Source organism: Trachemys scripta, chromosome 3 (assembly GCF_013100865.1).
Source record: "Trachemys scripta elegans isolate TJP31775 chromosome 3, CAS_Tse_1.0, whole genome shotgun sequence".
In the NCBI taxonomy this organism is placed as follows: domain Eukaryota; kingdom Metazoa; phylum Chordata; order Testudines; family Emydidae; genus Trachemys; species Trachemys scripta.
Genome location: NC_048300.1, coordinates 159,584,567 through 159,599,806, shown reverse-complemented (window position 1 = coordinate 159,599,806; position 15,240 = coordinate 159,584,567). Strand labels below are relative to the sequence as shown.

General features: G+C 40.3%; 1 protein-coding gene across 3 annotated transcripts in view; it reads right to left on the bottom strand.

Moving 5' to 3' along the window:
- Positions 1-6,908: 6,908 nt before the first annotated feature.
- GCLC (glutamate-cysteine ligase catalytic subunit) overlaps positions 6,909-15,240 on the bottom strand; it is a 54,322-nt gene continuing 45,990 nt past the window's right edge. For 2 of the 3 annotated variants that reach the window (XM_034766331.1, XM_034766329.1), the window contains 5 exons: positions 14,882-14,986; positions 11,955-12,036; positions 11,755-11,858; positions 11,539-11,659; positions 6,909-8,671 (listed from right to left, as the gene is read on the bottom strand). In XM_034766331.1, coding sequence (XP_034622222.1) covers positions 8,463-8,671; positions 11,539-11,659; positions 11,755-11,858; positions 11,955-12,036; positions 14,882-14,986 — 621 coding nt within the window. In that variant the 3' untranslated portion in view covers positions 6,909-8,462. The remainder of the gene's footprint in view (positions 8,672-11,538; positions 11,660-11,754; positions 11,859-11,954; positions 12,037-14,881; positions 14,987-15,240) is intronic. The other variant, XM_034766330.1, reaches the window with a different exon arrangement.

Genomic DNA, 15,240 nt, shown 5'->3' with positions numbered 1-15,240 from the left:
ATCTGTATAATATAGGGTAAAGCACAAAAAAGACCAGATTTCATGGAGAGAGACCAGATTTCATGGTCTGTGATGCATTTTTCATGGCCGGGAATTTGGTAGGGCCCTACCTTTAGAATTAGGAATTATTCATATTCCTGATCCAGTACACATTGCCTGGAGCACAGCATGAATTATGAGTTGAAGAGAGGAGTTGGGAGAAGGAATGAAATTCCTAAAAAAATCAGGTATTTTTATTGGGGGTTATTGCTGTGGATTTTACATTGATAGCCAATCAGAAAGCTCTATTAAGCTCTAAAGTTTATATAGTATGGGTGACTGGCTTCTTGACATCTGCTTTCTTTCTTCCAAATCCAAACCTTTCACAATGACACTCTTCTACCAGTGGCCCTAGCAAATTTCCCACCTTGCAATCAATCTCCCAACAGTCCCTTACCTTTGATGTTCCACAGTTACAACATTCGTCCTCTAGAAATGACAGCATCTTCAGGGAGGTTACAGATGGTATGTGTACACTGGAATGCAAGTCCAGGCTAGTGGGACTTGAGTCTGCAGACTCTGGGTTTGCAAGACCCCATGGCTTGAGTATCCCCACTGCATATTGACCCTAGGTTTAGAATTTCTGGACCAGGGCCACAAACCTGGAGCTCCAGCAGCCACACTGCAGAATGCAGACCAAATTCAAACCACCATATCCCAGGCTTCCTAGCACCCTCCCCATCTGTGGCTGCTTTAGGCCCTGATTTGTGGGGCAGTGTGGGAATCCTTGACTGTCCACTTCATATGCTAAAGGAAGTTGTTGCAGCCTCCCTGGTTCCCAACAGATCCTGACAAGCCACTTTTTGGGTCTGCAAGCTCCAGCAGCTGGAGACAGCAACAAGGAGAAGTTACCATTTGAAGACTGTCTCTTGCTTGCACTTTCACTTGTGTTTAGCAAATGGGCAGAGAATCCATGAGATGCTGGTGGACATACTGGTGGTGGTTTCTGACCAACCAAAGACACCTGATGGAGAAGGACAAGGCAGAAGATGATACAGACATGGAAGAATGGACCTGGTAGATATGGCCCATGATTCTTGGTGTAGATGCTGATAACGCCACATAAACCAGCACATCTGGAGTAGGGCCACAAGCACAGACTGGTGGGATTGCATCACCAGGCAGACCTGGGATGACCAGAAGTAGTTTCAGAACTTTTGCATGAAGAAATCTACATTTCGGGAGTTTTGTGAGTAGCTTGCCCACACCCTCCAACATCACAACACAAACATGAGGGTGGCCATACTGGTCCAGAAGTGCGTGATTTAGCTCTCTGAAAGCTGGCTACCCTAGACTGCTAACCAACTCAGCATTGGAAAGTCAACTGTAGGTAAAGTAATCGTGGTGGAATCTGAGGCAATCAGGCATGTGATCTACCCAAGGTGTTGGGCATAAACAATGTCCCTGAAGTAATTGCTAGTTTTGAGAGAATGGGGTTTCCAAAATGTGCCAGGGCCATTAATAGGACTCATGTGCTCATAGTTTGTCCTCCTCAAGGAGCACTTGAGTACATAAACTGCAAAGGAGACTATTCTGTTATTATGCAAGACCTTGTGAACCACAAAGGCCAACTTATGGATGCCAAAGGGACTGCACTGGAAAAATTCATGATGCTGGGGTTTTCCAATGAAGTGGGGGGGGGGGGAGGGGGGAGGAAATAGGAGGTATGTGGATTGTCATGCATTGTAGTTATGAATAAAATGAGTACTTACAACCTAGCTAGGACTGTGGATCTACAGGATGAGTTGATGTAGAGAAATGTATTGAGAAATAGTGTCGCTTATAATGTGTTTACCTTTATTGTTTGAAACACATTATATGATGTAATCGCAATAAAATAAAAACCGTTTTTGAACACATATTAGAAAAGCACAATATGAAGTCATTGCCAGGCAGGCCAGCTGCCATTAGCACACCAAAACAAAACCTTTAACAAAAACAAAGTGCACAAATAGCGCAAACAGTTCCAAACAATAACCCCCCCCTACTATTGTGTGTCCCTTGTCCCCCACCCCAATTCTTCTGTCCCTTCTTCTGGCACTGCCACAGGGGGATGGGGCTGTTCATGGAGTGGATGTCTGCTGGGGGGAAGGAGCCTACATGGGGGTGTAGGACTACATGGGGTAGATTTGCCCTGTCCAGCTGCTAAGTCCCAATTGCGTGGGCAATCATGGAACGGTCCAAAGTGTTTCTGGTCTACAGCACATGGAACCTTGCAGGGGCCTCTCCTTACACACTGAAACTCTGTCCTCTTTCTCTGCAGCCTGTCTGTGCCTTTCCACTTGCTGTGAGTCTTTCTCCCTCTGATATTACACCAGCTTGTTGGCCCTGTCCAGAATGTCCTCCATAAGTTCATCACAGAAAGGCTTCCACTTGGACTGGTCTGTGAGAGTTCTGCATTCCAGGGTCCTGTTGGAGTGGGCCCGCACTGCTGAAGTGGAAGAACCTGCAGAGGTCAAAGGACCATCAGAGTTTGAAGAGCCTAAAAAGCAGACATCAAACAGTGTATTATTGTTTCAGTGCTTCACAACAGGTACAGTCAACAGTCATAGGTCACCAGGACCAGATGTTATTCACCCAAGAGTTCTGAAGGAACTCAAATATGAAAGTGCAGAACTACTAACTGTGGTATGTAACCTATCACTTAAATCAGCTTCTATATCAGATGACTGGAGGATAGCTAATGTGACTCCAATCTTTAAAAAAGGGTCCAGAGGTTTCAAAGGCAATCCTGGCAATTACAGGCCAGTAAGCCTAATTTCAGTACTAGGCAAATTGGTTGAAACTATAGTAAAGAACAGAAGTACCAGACAAAATAAATGAACACAATTTCTTGGGGAAGAGACAACATGGATTTTGTAAAGGGACATCGTGCCTCACCAATCTATTAGAATTCCTTGAGGGGGTCAACAAGTATGTGGACAAGGGTGAGTTAGTGGCTATAGTGTATTTGGACTTTTCCACAATCTTGTGGGACAGGATCTTTTGTCCTTTCTATCCCAACACTTGCCAGTTGAGTCATAAGAACATAAGATAAGAATGGCCATATGGGGTCAGAACAATGGTCCGTCTAGCCCAGTATTCTGTCTTCTGACAGTGGCCAATGCCAAATACTTCAGAGGGAATGAACAGAACAGGGCAATTATTGAATGGTCCACCCACTGACATCCAGTCCCAGCTCCTCCTGACAGTTAGAGGCTTAGGGACACCCAGAACATGGGGTTGCATCCTTGACCATCTTGGCTAGTAGTCGTTGTTGGACCTATCCTCCATGAATTTATCTAATTCTTTTTTTAAACTCAGTTAGACTTTCCCAACATTCCCTGACAATGAGTTCCATAGGTTGACTGTATCGTGTGACGTAGTATTTAATTTTATTTGTTTTAAACCTGCTATTAATTTCATTGCATGACCCCAGTTCTTGTGTTATGTGAAGGGATAAATAACACTATAACCAACCATAAGTCCCAAAAAACCCTGCCAAGTACATATACTAAGGTTAGTGTGAATAAAGCACAACATAATTAACTTACTTTTTTGTTTTGTTTTTATTTTTTAGTAAAACTCTCAGTTGGGCTGAGAACTGCCAAGAATGATAGCCTATTTTACTTTAATTTAAATGAGTGATCAATGTTATAATGCTAATCTGCCTATTTGTTTCCATTGTATAATATATGGTTCAGAAGTAGCCAAACTTACTGACCCTCCGAGCTGCATTCAATAACCTTCAGAAGTTCCAGAACTGCAAGACATGCACAAGCGGCGCCTGCTGGAGCGTGGAGCTTCTGCCCTGATATCTCCCTGCAGGGCTAAAGCCCTTAGATTCCTGTCCCTGCAGTGCAGAAGCCCCTAGTTCCACTACCCCACCGTAGGGCAGAAGCCCCGAGTGTCCCCACCCAGTCTGGTAGGTGGAGAAGGGGAGGGGAGGGGAGTGCATGGGGGCTCTGCGAACTGCACTTTAACTGTGAAAGAGCCAGATGCAGCTCACGAGACAGTATGGCCATGCCTAATATTGTTGAATTGCTGTTTCTGCTATACATTCACATGATACTGTACCAGATTTGACCACTAGTGGGTGCTAATTTATTATGTTTTTAAAAGTTACAGTACCATTTTTTTTTTAAAGTCATTTCTATAGTGTTTTTCAAAGTAGTTTTTTATTTAAAAAAATCCAGGAAATTATCAAGTTGTTGGTTTTGAAGTTTGAAATGCCTCTGGATTCAGACTTTATACACCAGTTTATACTCCTTTTTCAATTCTGTTCTATTGTATATATGTTCTTATATGGTCCTCCTCACTGTAGTATCTTAGCACCTTCTAGTAATGCATTAAGCAACATGACTAACATCAGTTACATGTTTGTTCCCTCATCCACTCCCCATGGAGAGTGTGCGCAGAGGAGGGTTTTGTTTTGGAATATTTTTTGCACACATACAGAGTTTATGTTAGAGAAGGCAGGTCAAAGAAATGCTCCTTGCACTTATAGAGCAGATCGATGATGGTAAGCTTTGTGATGATCCTTAGTTCTTGGAAAAGTTCATTCTATTGTCTCAGAGCAGTACCAAAGAAAGTTCTGTCTGTCGCACAAACAACCTTTACCCTTATTGTAGAAAGCTCCTTTGCGTCACAGGTGTAAAGTTGTTGACCGTGGTCTTCATCCTGGAGTTTAAATCAATCTTTTAGATTCCCTGGGCCCAGGCCGTCAAGCTTTGAAGTTAAGGACTGAGTCCTTGAACTTGACTAGCTATTCTATTGGCAGCCAGTGCAAGGAATGGAAGACAAGTCTGATGTAGTTGCCGTAGCCAGTAGCTGAAGAGATGCACTGCAGGATTCTGTGCTAGATGGAGTTTCCTAAGTACTGAAGGCTTCATGCCCAGGTATATTGCATTGGTGTAGTCCAACCAAGAAGTGATGAAGGTATGAGTAACTGAGGCTAGGTGTCCTACACACAGCCCTGGTAAATCACAGTCTGCTGGACACTCACACTAGACTACTGTGTTGGGTTCCAGTCCACTGGACCCATGTACTTTAAGTCTCCCTTGATCAGAGTAGGCTCCAGCACTGTCTTTGGCATCTCCAGCACATTCACAGGGCATAGGCTGTCCAGCTGGCACCACACAGTCCAACTGCTATAGACTGTCAGGACCAGTGTTGACCCACTCAGACTTTCCTGTGGCTTAAGCACACCTTTTCCCAGAACTCCAACCATAGGGGCACTCTGGATTTGCAGTTTAACTCTTCAGGGGCACGATAGTAAAAGCAAACAGACAGATAGAATTCTGTGCAAAATCTAACACACCATTGCTCTTTACTTAGATAGCCTGGGAGAAACACAGAACTAGGCAAAAAATAAATACCCCATAGGCATTTACCTGCCTCATTTTCCTCACCACTCTGGAGAGTTCTCTGAACTTAGGGCAGAGTCCTCTGTAGAGTCTAGATTCCTTCTCCTGAACTTGGTTTATTTTCTGAATCATGGAGTCTCTCTCTCTCTCTCTGCTCCAGATCAGCTAGTTTCTTTTTCCCCAGCTGGTCCTGCAGTCAAAATAAGCCCTTTCCCCCACTACAAAAGCATGCTCGTGTCCTGCCCAAAGTTTTCTGTATCTGGGAGTCTTCCCTGATCCACCAGGCCTCTGTAGCAGCACCTTGGTTTCTTTGTTCTTTTGCCTCTCCCCAGGACCCTTCCCTGCAGTCAATCTTGGTTGAACTAGTTTCCTGAGGCTTCAGCCATCCCATTGTCCTAAGGTGTTTCCACCTGAATAGGTGGCGATTGAGAGTTAAAAACTGACAGTTGTAGCTGGTCTGTGAGGAACATACTACAGTCCCTGTCAATTCATGGCTGTCTTACTACACACTAAGCCCTGGTCTACACTGGGGCAGGGGAGTGGGATCGACTTAAGTTATGCAACTTCAATTATGTGAACAACGTAGCTGAAGTTGACGTACTTAGATTGACTTACAGTAGTATCTTCACTGCGGTGAGTTGACTGCTGCTACTCCCCCGTTGACTCTGCCTGTGCCTCTCGCAGTGGTGCAGTACAGGAGTCAACGGGAGAGTGCTCGGGGGTCAATTTATCATGTCTAGACTAGACACAATAAATCAATCCGCGCTGGATCGATCACTGCCCGCCAATCCGGCGAGTAGTGAAGACATATCCTAAGGCTTTCCAGGCAGCAATTTCATAACAGCAGCCTGAATTATATAAGTTGCACATAGATTCCCCAAGTTATAACGCCAGGTCATTGTTCAAGATGGGCTGGAGTCTCCTCGCCACCCAGGGATGGTAGAAAGCAACATCTTTGAATAATTCTATGTAAGAGCTTAGCGACAGTGAGGAATCCAGGAAGCACTCCTAAGCCATGGACCGAACTGAACAATTGTGGATGTGTACCTTCAACCAAAGGAGACTGCACTATGGTTGAGAACTCTTCAAAATGCTTTCCTCTGCCCACCAGCATCACTCTGTTAGGTATGGGTTGTACATAAGTGACAGTCTTTGGGGGGTTTTGCTTAAAAAAAATTATATATTTAAGATGTACCATGGAATCTAAACCACATTTGGTCTTAAGCCTTGAAAGATTATTTCCAACAGCACTGTGACCCAGTATCATGCTGGAGTATTTCTTCAGTGTCAATTCAAGAGAGGAGTGCCACATAAATCAACACACACCTCTTCCTACTGTACTCTGGCTTCCCTTAGAAGTCTTCCATCCAAGTACTCATTACTTCCACTGCTGCTTAATTTGCTAGAAACGACAATCACAGCGATGGGGAATTTTCTGAAAAGAAAGTTATTTGCTGCACTTGTGGCAAGAAAATGTTTCCACTCTGGTATGGATATTCTTTATATACATCCAAACAACCACTATATACTGCAAAGTTCATTTTTTATTTCCATATTCCACAAACTAATGAGCATATCACCTGCCATCTACATCTTGATTAAAACAGGTTCACCAAAAAAAGAAACAGGCATTCTTTCATTCTCTAAAGCACACCTATGAACACAGCACAAGTTCTAATATTGATACATAAAAGCTTTTTCTGGTGCAGCATCATTACAATTTCTCCATTAGTTCCTTTTTAAAATGATTACACCTTAGATATTTATATATGCTTGTATTAAACTTTGCATAATCTGCCATACAGTATGTCACTTTTAGAAGCCATTTAATAAACTAAATTAAAAAGTCCCCATAAATTTAGGTTATATACAGCTGTAATTGTCAAGTTCTAAATTATTTACAATCTCTCTAAACTGCAGGTTCCCAATTCACAAAAGGATTAGTGCATTCCATGATTTCTCTTTAGATTGATTTTATGCAGGGATTAACCTGTGCTTACAATGCTCAGCAATAGTTATTAGTAAGTTAGCGTGTTGATGACAGAAACATTTAGTAAAGTCAGGGGTGGAGGAGTGAATTAGGCTAGAAAAGGAATTAATATATGTTCTCATCTTGCTTTTGTGTTGCACTCTGTTGACTTTAGGAACAGCAGCAGTTGGAAAAAAATAAAACTAAAGAGCAGCACAAAATAGAGCAGACTTCTCAGCCATTTCACCTTTCACATAAGCATTCCTTTAACATTCCAGTTCTCTCTCTCTCTCTCTCTCTCCATGTTTAAATTGAAAGACTGTCATCCACGGTAAAATCTATTTCTGGAATTGTTAGAACACAGGAATTTACCAGACTATATCCAGTAAAGGATGCATTTATTTCTGAAGCTTTTGTGCATGTGGTGTGGTTGTCCAAAAGAGCCTTGTCAAGCCATCCCTTAGGCTCTGCTCATCAGGAAATGAGCAGATTTTGCATATTTGAGTGAAGACTGAGCAGATTCTACTGGTCTGTGGTTGATAAGTGCATGCAGGTGTTGTGGTAGCCAAGGGACTGGCACAAAGATGAACAAATAGGGAACATGTCAATTTATTCTGTTTTATATACTCAACGGAGGATGGAAAGGAAAGTTCTGTGAATCAGGTCCCAACATTTTCTTTAAAATTAGGTAGATTAGTACATTCCAGGTAACAAAAAATTACAGTCAACATTCAATATCTGGAATGCATACAATATACAAGTACCATTATATTACATTTATGAAGTTGTTCAGGACAGTAATTTTTTTTCCAGAAGAAGCATAAAAAAGTTACAAGCTGGTTCACAACAACTTTAGGTACAATGTTATTAAAATACACTGATGTTAGTCATAAAAATATTTTACTATTTACATGTACACTGTATAAACCTTAACAATAAGAATATGCCCATTTTAGGAAGCCTTAAATGAATATCTAGGCAGATTGGCCCATGTTAGGTGCAGTACTACCTGTTTTGGTCTTCACAACCTGAAACTACTGGATACACGGTACTGTAACTCATTCTTCACTAGAATGTTTACACTTTCTACTCGGTATTCAAGCATTTCATTAAAAAGAGCTAGTTTTATTTCCACTGTGTTTTATTTTCTTAAATCCTACTCCAAGTAATTCAGGGCACTCTGCTTTTTCTTGTGCAATTTGGTTGCATTTCCTAATAAGGCTGTAATTCATTTCATCAGTGATCACACTATCTTGCTTGTAGTCAGGATGGTTTGCAATAAACTCCCTCATCCACCGAGCAACTGTCATTAATTCTCCTGAAAGGAGAAAAAGTAAATAAAAATCATATTATAGACATGTATACATTGCATTTAGCATCTACTTTATTTAGTATATTACATACCTGCAAGTATTTCTAATTACATACACACTGTATAGTCACGAGCACCACATATGCTTCATAGTAAAATCTGGCCACATTAAAAAAAAATAAAAAAATCATGAACTCACTATAGACGCATATTGAAGGACATACACTAAGCACACTCCCGACACAGACACTAAAAGTCACACTTATCTAGAACAATCTATATCCTAGAAGTTTTACTTTCAAAGTTTCAGAAGTAAAATGTCAAGATACATTTATGAGCTTGCGTAACAGAAACTATACCAGAACCTAAAAAATCAGAATGCATCAATGGGAAAAGCAGACAATTTAAGGCAGCAACTGTCAAACTCTTCACATAAAAGCACATTTTAATAGAGAAACTGTCTCAGAGACCAAGTGTCAAACTATCTGTATCTGTAATCATATCTCTACCGCATTATATCCAAATTCGTATTATATCGGGTCGCGTTATATCGGGGTAGAGGTGTATTAGATATTTCCTTAGCTTTTCCACCTGTACAGTTCCATTAGTAGGAGTGCTAGGGTCGACAAGCTGCTGGCACTATAAACACCGTTGTCTAACTATACCAGAGCAGGGCTAGATAACAGTAGCTAAGATGCCAATTTTTAATCTATGCTAGTGCTCACGATGTTGCTACCTCTGGTGGAACTATACCAGTGGCAGCAATAGTAGGAAATTTAAGGAAGACTATCTGGCGTAGACAACATTAGCAACCAGACAGCTGCACATGGACCACCGTTCAGGAACTTCTGACCCATAGGACCCTAAGGAGGTACTGGGAACAACTAGGAAATTCCAGAGCTTGTGCCTAAAAAACTGCCACAACATGTTAAGACACATCTAATGTTTTTTCTGTTATAAATTTCAATTTTTGAACATAAAAGTGTAATATCAAACATTCAGTGTCATTTCAGTATCAAAAACACCCAAATTCTAGAATCAAAGAAACATAGGACTGGAAGGGACCAGTCATCTACTCCAGTCCGCCGCACCGAGGTAGGACTAAGTGTTGTCTAGACCATGCCTGACATGTATTTCTTAAAAACCTCCAATGACAGGGATTACTTAACCTCCCTAGGTAATCTGTTTCAGAGCTTAACTATACCGACAGAAAAAGTTTTTCCTACTGTCTAACCTAAATCTCCCTTGGAGCAATTTAAGTCCATTGCTTCTTGTCCTGTCCTCTGTGGATAAGGAGAACAATTTATCACCCTCCTCTTTATAACCACCTTTTACTATTTGAAGACTGTCATAAGAGTTTACTACTCAAGCTGATGTTAGTAGCACTTCAGACTTTAGAGACCAGTAGAGTGAGATAAATGGAGTTAGTTCTAATAAGGAAACAACTACAGTAGAAGTCAGATGCTGAGTGGGTGAATGACTGATGGATGACCACCACCACACCCCAAAAAAATTATTCTTAGAGATTACCAAAGCAAATATAGCAACATCTACTTGTAATATTAAATGTATAATGTAGCATTTCCAGCTCCACTAAGTCCTTATTTTCATCTTATTTTTTAAAATGCTATTTAGCTACAAGTTTCTATAGCATTTTCAAAAAAATGTGAAATTGTTTATGAGGTCATGAGTCGAGAGATTCATCTTTCAGTAAGACTGAAAGCCAGCCCTTACCGTTACTACTTAGGATGGTTTAGAGACCGGGCGCACACACCATGGTATTTGCACATACAGACTCTTGTAGGCAAGTATATCTGTTTATGCCTAACTTGAATAAAAAGTTTAAACCTCTCCTTTTCTCAATGTACATGGTGCACTCTAGAAAAAACAATTAATGGGCATGAAAAACCAGCCTACTGCATGTAGGCCTGGCTTGACATGAATAATTTGACATGGGTGAGACCTCATTTCTTAGGAGACCGGACTAAGGAGGTGAATGGGTCATCAGGTTGGAAACAATATCTGTCCCAGCTAAAATTCTGGGGAACACCCAAGGAGCCATTAACAATGGACAAGGTAACAATGGCTAAGGTAAGTAGGGAAAGTAAAGATTAGGTAAAAAGTACATTGTGCATGGACACTGCGCGAACAGAGCATGCTTTACAGCGATTGTTTCACACAAAGTAACCAAGCCAAGCCCAAAAGAGGTGATGTAAATTCAATGCAATGTGCAAATATATGAAGGAAGAGGTTTGCTGTATAACTTTGGACACGTGGTACACCATATACCCATCCACTATACTTGAGTGTGATCAACTCAGTGTAGCTTTGCTATACGCCAAATAAAGCAACCCAAGATTGGAGTCAAACTGATTTCGACGTCTTGGGAATCCCCAAACACTGCATATCTGAACAAATATTTTTAAAGCTATGATGAGGTAAAAATAGGGGTTTAAAGGACTTTTTTCTTTAAATAATATCCCATAAGTAGCTTTCGGGACCAAAGGACACAGGACTCCCTGCTTGTTTTATAAGACACCCAAAGACAAGGCCCCATGCTCTACTGCACCATATTAATGCTAAATTATGCTGCCAGTGTAATTAGCAAAATTAGTATGACACCAGAATTACGCAGCACTACCCCACAGACCCAAGTGTTGGTAACGATTTGTGATTCAACAGGTGCAGAAAGATAACAGATTAATAATATTCAAAGTTGCTACGGTAGATTAAGTCCCCTTTTACATTAGAAATTATCTAAAAGATTTGTTTAAATGTCATACAATTGGGGGGGGAGGGGGAGGGAGGGAGGGAAAAATCAGGAAATTCACAGTCAAGTTTCTTTGCATCCAACATATAAGCATTAGTCATACCAGAGGCTCTCTTTTTAATTAACTTCAGATAGTTCAGAATGGTGCATCTTGTGTCCACATCCACTTCCATGTTTTCGAGGTAAGAGTTTAGAATTGGGATTAAGCCAGGAAAGACACCATCCTGCAAGAAATAACACACGACCTGTATAAACTCACTTGATGTAATTTGTGAATAAGGAAAACAGTTCAGTGTTCCAAATAGAAACTACCCCACACCTTTCCATTGATGATTGTGTCTATGCTCATCAAGGTGTACTCTTCTGCATCTGTCTCTTTCCCATTCTGTGCTGGGCCACATCCATCTACAACAGCATTTCCACCTTATCAGAGAAGAAGGGGGAAAAGCAAAACAATTAACTTTCTGCATCTCTTGAACTGGTCCTTAGCAAGTAATCTGAAAGCAGTAAGTGCAGTACCTTTACAAATATCTTTTCTGAAATAAAACATTCCCTGCCGAACAGCATCTCGTTTCTGGGCTACCTTCATATTTTCATCAACCTAGTAAGGGAAAAATCGCAAAGGTTATTTATCAGATGCTAGAAAATGGGCGTTTTATCTACCGGAGTGTTTTGGTCTTGGAAGTTCGGATTTCTAGATATATTTCTTGTTAATTTCACTGCACTAGAGCCAGTTAAGTCCTACCTACAGACAACAAGTTTTATTTCATTTTTCAAAGGTTAGCATTCTGCACAGAACCACAGAGCTCCCTCATTCATGAAAGTATAGTTAACTGGTCAGTAAGTGGCATCAATAGAATGGCACTGGCATGAACAACTTGTAATTTTAGATACAAGCTGTGTCAGCTGTAAACTGAAACAGAGGAACATGTGTCTTGTCAGGCAAGCTTCTTTTGATATTTAGGTGTAATTAAATGAGTACAGTTGGAATAAGAGGTTATGATTTGTTTTTCTAAAAATTGGCATTTCCTGTTTCATATTCTTCAGCTGCTGGGGCTGGAGCAGTGGCTCCGACTGTTAGTCAATTCCCCCCCCCCCCCCCCCCCGAGTATTTTTAGTAAAAGTCAGGGACCGATCATGGACTTCTGTGAATTTTTGTTTATTGCCTGCAACTTGTCCATGACTTTTACTAAAAATACCTGTGACAAAAATCTTAACTTTATGTATAAACCAACTAAAATTTTGGTTGAAAATTTTAAAATCTTAGCCTCTGAATAGCTTCTGGGCAGATTATGCCCAAATTCTTCAATCAATATGATTATTGGGGGAGTTAGTAGTAGTCCACTTTCAAGCAGCTAACATTAGTGTAGCCTCTGGAAAAAGGAAGAGGATTCGCTACATTCAGTTTGTCTTCTCCTCTCTCAATGTGATGCAAAAAACTTTCAGCAAAATTAAAAGTGATATTTAAAAATATATATATTTTGGACAGTTGGAGAAAAATCTTTTGCTCTCTTACTTATATCTTTTACTAATCAGTTTGTGTATGTTCTGAAGGGTGTCTCATGGCTGTTTTGAAAGATTAAAAGCATTCTAGGTGGCTGAAGTATAATCCCACATGACCCAAAAGTAGAGATCAGTTCAAGATTAGCCTCATAACATCCTTGTTCTTACAAGTAAGAAAGACAAGTTATGAAGGTCCAGTAATTCTCTGTTGTGATGTCTGCCAAATTTCACAGATCTAGGTTCACTAGGTCTAGGTTCACACATGATCTGTTTTGTAGTCATAACTGGCTTTCATTAACTAACTAATGTTCTTGCCCATGATTTACTAGGCACTTCACGTTTTCGGTGATGCTTTATATATTGCTGGCTTGCATAGTACTTGTTAGTTTCTCTCTGAATAAAACTGCATACCCTGCTATTGGGTAATTTTAAATTCCAATGTTTGATGCAAGATTTCTTTCTGCTCATTTGCGAAAACTGTATCCCCGATTCCACAAAGAAAAAGAGTTTCTCCTTTCAAGTCTGAAGTGAAGACTTTAAAAAGAGAACATTTCACTTAAAAAAAATAATTAAAGTGGTAAAATATTAATACAAGCAATAAAATGCTAATATACATTAGGCAGGGCTGGTAGCTCCGCCTCTTATTAAGGATGCCCAACATTTCCTATTATAAGGCCCACTATTTTTGAGTCTCTTATAATTTTAGCAACTGTTTGGACTGAAGTTTTCCATGCTGGTGTCTGCCTCAGGATACTTTCTTTTTTTGGGGGGTCGGGGGGGTGGGGTGGAGGGGGGAAGCGAGGATTCAGCACTTTTGACCGCTTGGCCCTGAAACCTGTCTTTAAGGGCTTATGTGTGTGATACAGATCACTTATCTTGATCGGTATATGCAAGGCTTCTATTTTGGGAGGTTTATTAATATCATTTTCAGGGTTTGTTTTTTAGCTTTTTTTGAGTTTTATGTAAATGTCAAAAAAACAGGGGCAAGGGGTTTTAGGGCTCTCTCTTTCTATATATTATACTGTAACAAGTACTTTCTCTGTACTTCTTTAACATAGTACTGATTCAAGTAACACAATATTAAAGAGCACTAGGGAATCTTGAGTGCAACAGCAGGGTCACATGGACCAAATAGTGCGCTTTAGAAATCACACCGCCGTAGTCTGCATTATTGCTCTGTGTAGACAAACTTAGATATAAACAACAATTACTGGTGTTTATTGGATAAACAAACATTTATTTTTTCTTTTACCATTGTAGATGTTTTACTGGTATTTGTTAAAGATGAAAAGAAGCAGCCCTAGATATTCACAAACAAACCAGAGTTGCTAAGAGAAGGGAGTTTTTGTTGATGGGCCTCAGCTCTGGGATGAGCTTTTCTCTTGGACCTAATTAGTTCCAGGTCTACTGACTTTTGGAGTACATTGCAAGATGCATGTATATATTTGGGCTGCTGCAGAGTTTGGCCTGTAGGAAAAGTCAGCTTTGTAGGGGAGAGGGGAGTTTGGCACCCTGGGGACAATCTAATTTTGTTTTTGTAATTTACAGCAGAGGTGCCTAAAGCCTTGGAGATGCCCCATTTTTATATAATATTAATTAAAACTATTCATATCCCTGTTAATATTGTACAGGGTATTAATGGTGCATCTGATCTTAGGAAAGACCACCACATTTTCATAGGAAAATGAATTTGTATTTATATATGCAAACAACTCACTTGAAGATGTTTTTGTTTTGATTTTTCACCTAATCCATCTATATAGTATGTGGAGTTAAACTGTATTAATCTATATTTCACTGTCAGCCCCCCCCCCCACAGATTTGATCTAGATGAAGAGGGATTTAGTGATGTAGAAATACTGTCCTTACACTTTCACTGGGAAACACTAGATTTTCTAACCAGCTTACAGAAGTAAAAATTAAATGTACAGCATCTCTCTTACCTTGGACAAAGGAATGAGAAAATCCAGTTTATATGACAGAATCACTCTGGTTAGCAATACCACAAACACAACATATGCAGAGTTTTCGAAGTCTGTTAACTGAACCTAGACATTAACAAAATTAAAGTGAGTTTAGTGAAATAGGATTGATAAAAAATAAATAGCTGCATAGCAAGTTTACACAATTTTTCAAACAGGTGTTTGCAAAATGGCATACACACTACTGCATGCCCAGAGTAGGGGTCTGGATGCTCAAATTCCTAATTGAGAGTCCAAGTCAGGTATATGCCAAAATACACATGCATGTCTGTAAACTGAACCCTCTAATACAAAACCAAAACCACAGTCCTGCACTTAAA